General features: G+C 36.9%; 1 protein-coding gene across 1 annotated transcript in view; it reads right to left on the bottom strand.

Annotated features, from left to right (window-relative positions):
- Nucleotides 1-397: 397 nt before the first annotated feature.
- The window catches only part of LOC107669473 (BTB/POZ domain-containing protein KCTD5-like), a 14,778-nt gene continuing 5,659 nt past the window's right edge, over nucleotides 398-9,516 (bottom strand). Inside the window, exons 2-6 of the mRNA XM_016461712.1 lie at nucleotides 2,950-3,058; nucleotides 2,169-2,260; nucleotides 1,442-1,537; nucleotides 959-1,084; nucleotides 398-406 (exon numbers count right to left, since the gene is read on the bottom strand). Coding sequence (XP_016317198.1) covers nucleotides 398-406; nucleotides 959-1,084; nucleotides 1,442-1,537; nucleotides 2,169-2,260; nucleotides 2,950-3,058 — 432 coding nt within the window. The remainder of the gene's footprint in view (nucleotides 407-958; nucleotides 1,085-1,441; nucleotides 1,538-2,168; nucleotides 2,261-2,949; nucleotides 3,059-9,516) is intronic.

Here is a 9,516-nt window from a genome sequence, read left to right as displayed (position 1 = left end):
CAAAATGCATGTTATTGTTTATTTAGTACTCATCTGAATAAGATATTTCACATAAAAGATGTTTACATATAGTCCACGAGAGAAAATAATAGTTGAATGTATAAAAATGACCCTATTCACAAGATTCTTAATACTGTGTTCTTATGATCCACAGCTGCGTTTTTTTGTTTTGTTTTTTGTAGTGATAGTTGTTCATGAATCCTTTGTTTGTCCTGAACCGTTAAACTGCCTGCTGTTCTTCAGAAAAATCCTTCAGGTCCCACAAATTCTTTGGTTTTCCAGCATTTTTGTGTCTTTGAACCCTTTCCAACAATGACTGCATGATTTTGAGATCCATCTTTTCACACTGAGGACAACTGAGGGACTCATATGCAACTATTACAGAAGGTTCAAACGCTCACTGATGCTTCAGAAGGAAAAATCAAGCATTAAGAGCTTTTTTGAATTTGAAGATCAGGGTAAATTTAACTTATTTTGTCTTCTGGGAAGCATGTAACTATCTTCTGTAGCCTCTGAAGGGCAGTACTACATTAAAAAATATGATAGTTGATCTGATATTCTATCTGATAGATAGAAAAGTTTTTTTTACCCCCCTGGCTCTTAATGCATCGTTTTTCCTTCTGGAGCATCAGTGAGCTTATATATTAATATGGCTATTAAAAAAATAATAATTATTATAATAATAATTATTATTATTAACTATTTGGGGGAAATCCAATTGTGTTTTCTGATTAAAAAAAAATGTAAATGCTATTTAAATGTGATAAAAAAAAAAAACCTGTAGGTTTGCTGTGCTTGTTTGTAGGGATGCATATTTTGGCCAAAATTTTGTGACTATATATCAATATGGCTATAAAATAATAATAATTATAATTAGTAATAGTAGTAAGTATTTTGTTATCAAAGTTTTTAAAGAAATTATACTAAATAAGGAAATATGAAAAAGTGTTCATTGTACCTTAGCCTTCTCGGTGGGCTCGATAACAATTCTGTTAGTGGAGTTGTTGAGCTCCCGGGAAACGACGCACAGGAATTCGGCCTGGTCCTCGTTGCCATAGTTATAGGAGGAGCCGATACTTATGAGCTTGAGATAGACAAGTTGAGACAAGTTTGTACCATAGCAAACAGATAAGCAACAAAAACAGTGGCTTACGTAAGTCCAAAAGAAAGGTGTAGACGTATTCTGTTTCTCAAAAACATCTACAATCGATACAATCTACATAGTAAAAAAAAAAATGGAGGGACATAACTGTGTAAGACCATGTATAATGAAAGAAACAACCTGTTAAGATATAAAGTGGCTATCTAGAGATCTTCTGTATGTCTGAGTTAAAAGATGCTACAATAAAATACTGCTAAAATACTCCAGACAAAGAATCTACACCTATACTGGTCAACAGCACCACATATGCTTGGGAAGTGAAGAGAAAACAAAACCTACCTGTTCAAACTTCCATCCGTCTGACATGGTGGAAACCATCTGAGTGAGCTCCTCTTCTTGACATTGTAATACACGATACACATGCTTCACAGGGCCCTGTAAAAACAGTAATATTCTGAATTAAGGGCTAAAACAGAATTAGAAGTCTGTATGAAGCTGCACAGGTTTTGTAAACATCCTTTAATGGGATAGTTTGCCCAAAAAAATTAATGACTTTCTTTATTTACTCGCCTTAATGTCCTTTCAAATTTTTATGACTTCATGACAATATAGATATTGAACAGAATGTACTTTTTTCTATACAAAGTAAGCATATATTTCCGTTGTATGCAAAAGAGCAGCGTGCACTTTCTCCAAAACATCTTTTGTGCTCTACCGAAGAAATAAAGTCATACATGAGGACATGAGGGTGAGAAAATGACTCATTTTTTAACTCTTCTTTGAAGCAGATTCTCAAATCGTGTCTAGAAGTCTGTGTTTGTCTACACTGAAGGTTGGGCATCTGTACATCTTAAATGTTGATTCAAAGAAGGTTTGCTGTTCCCAAATAGTTCTCGAATGAGGAACTCGCTGATTCTGATGAACTTTTAGACACAGAGTGCTTGAAGGTAGACAATGAAATACTTCCTTTGAGCAATCCCAGTAATTCTAGCAAATCTGCTGACAGATTGCATAGCTGTGTTCCAAAAAACACGCCCACAAAGTATTCTGTTGTTTTCCCACATACCTGAGATGTTCTGTTTTCATTGTCTTGTATTCTCTCCTTCACCAGCCTCACAAGTGACGCAATGTTGTAAAATTCTGCTTCCTCTAGAACACCTGCAGTGGTCAGGAAATCAGTGAAAATCTATCATGTGGTTACTGCTTTATAGTAAATAAATATCCATAAAAAAAGCATAGCTCACACGTAAATGAAAATTTGGTCAGCATTTACTAACCCTCATGTTGCTCCAAACCTGTATGACCTTTTTCTACTGTGGTACACAAAATAAGATAATTTTAAGAACTTTTCAATTGTTTTTATTCATACAATAAAATCAATGGGGTCCAGCAACATTGGATTCCACTGACTTTCTCTGTATGGACAGAAAAACACTGACATTTTTTAAAACATCTTATTTTGTGTATAACAGAACAACAACAAAAAAAGGTTTGGAACATGAGGTGAGTAAAAGATGTCATAACTATCCTTTTAAGGCTACACCCATGCCAATAAAAGATGATGATTAGGAATTATACGGTACTACAAGACCAAACTGATTAATAATAATAAAAAAAACACATCACACAATAACTGCCATCATCACAATTTGGAGCACTGACGCACAAAAAAAAAAAAAATTTTGGGACACAGACTGTAAGCCTTTCAAGATCTCACCAGTTCTGCAGGAAATTATCTCTTACATGAGTACACTGAGGTCCCTTTCCACACAAAAAAAGATGTTTCTAAATGAAACTAGGTCATTACTGTTCCATTATGAAGTTTTTGAGGGCAGCATGCATCTCACCCTCCTCAGCAAGGTTCTTGTTGATGATCAACTTCCCATGCCTCAAGTAGTTCAAGATGGGTCCGAAATATGTGGGATCCCTGTCAATCAAATATGCTCCTGTCTCATCCTGTGAGAGAAGACAACCGACAGTGTGAACACTGCTTGTTGCAATTGCAATTTAATTTTCATTTAACTTCATCATCACTGTTCTGGTCACTGCAGTTATATTGCTGAATCATTTGTGAAATTCCCTTGACAAACCACTGATTCAATTAATGTCATGTGAATGTCACTCAAGCAGCAGGTAAAGTAATGCCTGATTATCAAGTGAGTGAGAATTTAGAGAACCCAGTTAGTGAGTCCATTCACTCTTCAGAAGTACACAATGATTTTAGTAAATTAGTGCAGCAACAGCTTTTTTTCAAATGAGCTGCTCTGGTGATTTTGAAACTTCAAACTGTGGTTGCTATTTTTACATAAATTAACACTTTGGAGAGGAAATCCTCTGCAGAACTGTAAATAACACTTACCCTGCTATAAAATACAGTTTAGGTTGGTGGCTGTGTTTTGGAACATGAAATCTAGTTTAGATCCAACTGATGCAAGCTAATATACTAATCTTGGAACAGCAACTAATTTATCAAAAGCAAAGGTGGCCAAAGAGGTTCATTTTAACTTGTTTCTAGCTGGTCTAAAATGGACATTAGCTGGTCCAACCAGGTAGAACATCTTGGAAAAGGAACAAATCAGCTACCAGGTGGTCATCTTTGTGGTTACTGGATTGAAAGGTAACTGGTTAACCAGAAAACGACCAGCCTGCAGCAGATAATGACAAAATAGACCATCTAGAACATAAAAAGATATTTTGAGAAATGTGTCAGTGTTTTTGCCCATACAATGAAAGGCAATGGCAACCAAAATTGTTTGGGTTAACAACACTCGTTGGAATATCTCCTTTTGTGTTCCACATAATAAAGAATGTCACACAGGTTTGGAATGACTTGACAGTGAGTAAAAAATGACATGCATTTCATTTTTGTATAAACTATTCCTTTAAACTGGATTGTATTTATTTTATACGGGATTAAACTGGACCTCACATGTGCATTACAAATACACACATACAAACGCTTGTTTAGTTTACTGTGTTGAGATGTGCTAAAGTTGCGTTTGGTCTTGTACTATATCGCATACCTTGGGCCCGTTCTTCGTACATCACTTTATACATCTGAGATGATTTGAAAGATGCCAGATCTTCTATTCGTGATAACTGATCTCTGGCTAATTTGGTTCTTCAAACGAATTTGCGGATTTGATTAAAATATCTGGATTAAGTTGTCTAAGATTACAGCGCGTTCTCGTGTTCCCCAAAAAGGGCAGATGTATCGATACTCGAAACCACGATCGCCAATGCAGCGATTGGCTGGCGGCAAGACAGCAACGTATAATATCATAGCATAATTAAAAAGACACCTGACAAAAAAACTTGACAAATTTCTGGACCTTTATAAGGAAACAGCCAAGCGAACAAAACTACATAAATGTTATAATAGATAAATGAAATGTGCACTGTTTTTAATTGATTTGTAATTTTTGTACATGATTCCCAATTACTTATATTCACGTTTTCTAGTATTTGTACGGGCTTTACATTTTTATTTCAATGTTGTAATTTGCAATTCATTTAATTTTATCTTTGAAGCAGATTTGTTACGTGACAGCATTAATTAAAGTTTCTTAAGGGTCAATGTCAAGTTATCTGCATCTCCTGCGCTCCATCAATCCACTCCCATAATAGCGGTCACCACTCAAATTAATGCACGACTCAGATTAACTGTATAGCATGTGTGTAAGACGCCAATACAATTATTAAGTAATTATTTTATCACAAATAAATCTTAAACTTAAATCTAAAAAAAAAAAAAAAAAAGGAAAGCTGGCTGTGTCTATATAATTATAGAGTAGACAACATTATTATATTATTTTCAAATAAATGTTTAAATTGTTATTATTTTAAATTACTGTCCCTGGATCAGTAGGGTGCTCTTGTAATAAAGTAACAGTGGCTGGGACAGATTTTAAGTATCTTAAAAAGATGCAATCTAATCCTGTTTACATGAAATAAGCCTGCTCCCGAGCAGGTTTAAGATTACGGTTCTGTTGCTATGACAGCAACTCCGGGATGAGCTTTGAAGAACCAACCAATCCAAGATCATGCCAAATCATCAACAATCAAATCCAGCTGAGTTAGCAACGTACAAAGAACGGACCCCTTGTCAGTGTTGTGAGCTTGCTTAGCCCTTTGTTGTGATAAACAGTAAAGTGTGTTCAAGCGCTATAGCAAAAGATAGTGTAAAGAAATACTCTTTGAGAGAAGCAGTCAATGAGAGGAAGTTAAAAGCAGATCATAAGTGTATTTATTTCTTGTCTCATTAGTGTTTATCGCAGTTGTCGTTGCTAGGAAACGCTTGTTTTGTTTACTGTGTTGAGACGTGCTGAAGTTGAGTTTGGTCTCATACTCTATCGCATACCTTGGGCCTGTACAATGAAGCTGGATTAGCTGGCTAGCCAGGTAAATTTCAGTTTAGTTTGCACCAATCCTGGGTTTTAGGTACCATGAAAGTGGCTTGGCTTTTAGCTGCGTTCATTGCCATAGTAACTTACACTCCACAGCTAACCTGCTCCGGGGCAGGTTATGTTCTGGGTAAGAGATCTCAAACTGAAATTGGACCAATCAGAAATGAGCAAAGTGACATGTCTGACGCAAAAAAACCTCAGTTTCTCTTCCTACAAATTAAAGGTCACTATAAAGTACCTTAAAAAAATTACAACAAAATTGTCTGGCTTTAACGATAATTACAATTTACATATGATTTATATAATTATAATATAATTGATATTATTATTAATCCATTACACACAAGCGCTTTTAGTTTAACAATTATTATAAAGCATATACTTTAAATTAATATTAATATATACAGATCATATGTAATAAAAATAAGTGGTAGAATCAATAGGTAACACTTTAAAAATGGCTACATGTGACCTTACATGTTTGAGTCTTTATTGCTATATACTATCAACTATATAAACTAACTTCACAAGTTTCACTTGTGACTGCACTAATAGAGCAAGATCATTTCATTTATTTGTCCTCTTTCATTGACAAGTACTTCAGTGTAAATGCGTTTAAATTCCTCATATTCTTTAATCTCTTAACCTTTAACAAAAGAGTTTTGAATCTCGCTGGCTCTCTCACGAGAAGTGAATCACACTTGCTTTGTGTTGTGATTGGCTGTTCGCCATGATGTCACACATTCATGTTCATGCGCTCCACAAACTCAGGATCAAAGCCTCAGTTGACAAAGAAAGTTGATGATCAGCATCATGGTACCAATAAAGCTGGATTGGAGTGTGTTGGTTTTGTCAACTCAAAACTAATCCTGTAACTCTGAATTTGTTCATCTCCCATCATGGTACAGGCCCCTGGTCAGTGTCGTGCGCTTGCTTAGCCCTTTGTTGTGATAAACAGTAAAGTGTGTTCAGCTGAATTCAATTTCCGTTTTGTTAAACGGGTATAAAAAAAGGTTAGTATACTGCGGCAGGCCTCGTGTGAAGACCGAGGAGTGTAAAGACCATCGACTCCACCATGCAGGGGACATAAGTATCGCTTTTTGACTCATCCTCTTTTCTACACCTTGCTTCACTTCTGTTTCAGTTTTTATGACCAACTCTTACTATGTGTTTCCATATCCCTACTATTACTACCACTCGCAAACCACACATCACACACTATAGGCAGTGCAATCCTAACAACCTGTAGTGTGCACTTTGCCTATGTCTGCTAATACACTACTTTCTTTTTCTATTGGTCTCTAGAATTGTCAGTCTGCAGTAATCAAAGCAGATTTCATTACATCTATTACTAGTCATTCAAGACTAAACCTCATGGCCCTGACAGAGACCTGGATCAAACCAGAGGACACTGCTACACTTGCAGCACTCTCCAATAATTTCTCATTTTCCCACACTCCACATTTGACTGGAAGAGGTGGAGGTACTGGTTTGCTTATCTCTAATGTTTGGAAATGTATTCCTTTACCTTCTCTGGGTATTGACAGCTCCTTTGAATCACATTCAGTCACTATTACCCACCCTTTTAAAATCCATTTTGTATTTGTTTATCGACCCCCAGGACCACAAGGTAACTTCTTGGATAAATTAGATGTGCTGCTCTCAACCTTTCCTGAGGATGGTACTCCCCTATTTATACTTTGAGACTTCAACATCCACCTAAATAAACCTCAGGCTGCTGACTTCCACACTCTGCTTGCCTCTTTTGATCTGAAGAGAGTGTTAACTACGGCTACTCATAAATTAGGCAACCAACTGGACCTTATTTACATACGACACTGCTCCACTGATCAAGTACTGGTTACTCCACTGCACACCTCGGATCACTTCCTCCTCACTCTTAACCTCAACATGGATCCTGACTAGGGATGTCAACGATTAATCGGCGATCGATTAATTGTCGATAAGGGTTGCAATCGATTAAAGCTATCGATTGTCAGTTAAGCCGTTTAATTTTGGGGTGCGTGTGGTTCATGCGCAAAACACATGCAAGCAGCTGTGAGTGACGGTGATGGGGCTGGATCTTTGGCGAAAATAACTCACTATCACACAAATTACGCTTTTAATGTGATCCAAAATGTAAAAGTACATTAAAACCGAAACAATACAAAGTTCTTTTGTATTGAAATGTAATAAATAAGTCATGTTTAATTATAATTTCCCCAGATAAATGTTTCATATCGGGCGCTTTGGCAGGGCTGAGGTACACGAGCAGGACAGATAGCCTATATATATACCTATTATCCATACCTACAACTTGTTAATTCGTTCCCACGACTTATTAATTTGTGGCCACTGTCCATGTTTCATTAATGTGTTCCCTAGAAAACCCATGATTTAACTAAAATGAGGGAACGAATTAAGTCATAGGAACGAATTCTTAATTCATGGCCATGGAATCTTTCATTTCCCCCCGCATGTTTACTACAGCAAGAGATGCGAAAACAGTGATTAAAAGTGAACGACAATAAAATAAACCTGCGAAATTAGAGGATTAGACGGTGAAGATTTGGGAAAAGAAACAATAAATATTAAATTCGTGACCAACCGGCAAAACAAAACACAAAGCCACGTATGGCTTTAAATGTATCAAACAGCATGAATGCAAAAGCATGGTCATGATGTAACATTTGCCTGTTGTTAACCCATTATTTCTCTTATAAACAAAGCTTTGTACCTCACTTGTTTCATACTCACATTAAAATGTTTAATTTGAGCAACCGTGTGTTTTGCCGTAGCACCACCGGTGGAAGCGGTTCTCTGACCGCGTGGCACAGCCTCACGCGCCATACTTAGTTTGGTTTTATTTTATTTGAAATGCCAATGATGTCAATTGCAAACATTGTGACTGTGTTTTAAAATACAAACACCATGAAACCATTTAAAGAGGCATGTTCAGTGGTCTCTGTGACGGGATATCAAACAGTCAACAAAGTAAAATGATCCCAAATATAACTACGGCGCGCTCTCTTCCGTTATATCAAATGATCATAATCACATCCATTCATTTTACAGTCCTGCAACTAGCCTTTTATTTAGACTAAAAACCCCTTTAAAGGTGGAGTAAGCGATTTTTCAGTGTAGACCATAGATATGTATATATATATATCTATGGTGTAGACAGCATCACTGATTATGAGTTCTATAGTATTTTGTTGCGCCGCACCACTCACGTCCAGTGTAGACACAGTGTAACATTGTTTTTTTTCTTTGTTTCACAGAACTAATTGTTGCCTGGGTTGCATACGTATGTGTGGGGCGGAGCTATCAAAATAGGGGTGAGACCTTTTTGGGGTAGGGGTGTATTTGTTTTGGTGATTTCAAATTTCAACATTGGCTACCAGAAATCGCTTACCCCACCTTTAATTCGGGTTAGGAAGCCTGCATTTTGAGTGGCATTTGCACATCCTGTCATGCCGGTGACTATGTGCCACTGCAATAGGTGCATTTTGCAGTATTAAGGTTAATGATTAATCGATTAATTGATCGTTAATTTAAACGACGATCAATCATGCAAATAATCGAAAATTGATATCCCTATTCCTGACACAATACATACCCCTCCACATGTCATCTTTCGATGTAACCTATGCTCACTCTCACCCTCCCGGCTATCTGCTATGGTTTCATCTTAGCTTCCTCCCCCTAAACAGTTATGATATCTTGATGCTAACAGTGCTACTGATACTTTCTGCACTACTCTTACATCTTGTTTAGACACTGTCTGTCCCTTGTCTTCTGCCCCTTCTTCTTGCCGTACCACCCCTTCTGCCCCTTGCCTGTCTGATGTTCTCCGCGAACATCGTTCTAAGCTCAGGGCTGCTGAAAGGGTATGGCGCAAATCAAAAAATCCTACTGACCTTAACGTGTATCAGTCACTCCTCTCTTCCTTCTCTGCTAATGTCTCCACTCCTAAAAGGACATACTATCATAACAAAATTAACAATT

Source organism: Sinocyclocheilus anshuiensis, unplaced genomic scaffold, assembly GCF_001515605.1.
Source record: "Sinocyclocheilus anshuiensis isolate Anshui unplaced genomic scaffold, SAMN03320099.WGS_v1.1 scaffold252, whole genome shotgun sequence".
Classification (NCBI taxonomy): Eukaryota; Metazoa; Chordata; class Actinopteri; order Cypriniformes; family Cyprinidae; genus Sinocyclocheilus; species Sinocyclocheilus anshuiensis.
Note: the sequence above shows the minus strand (reverse complement) of the source record. Positions and strands in the feature narration are given on the sequence as shown.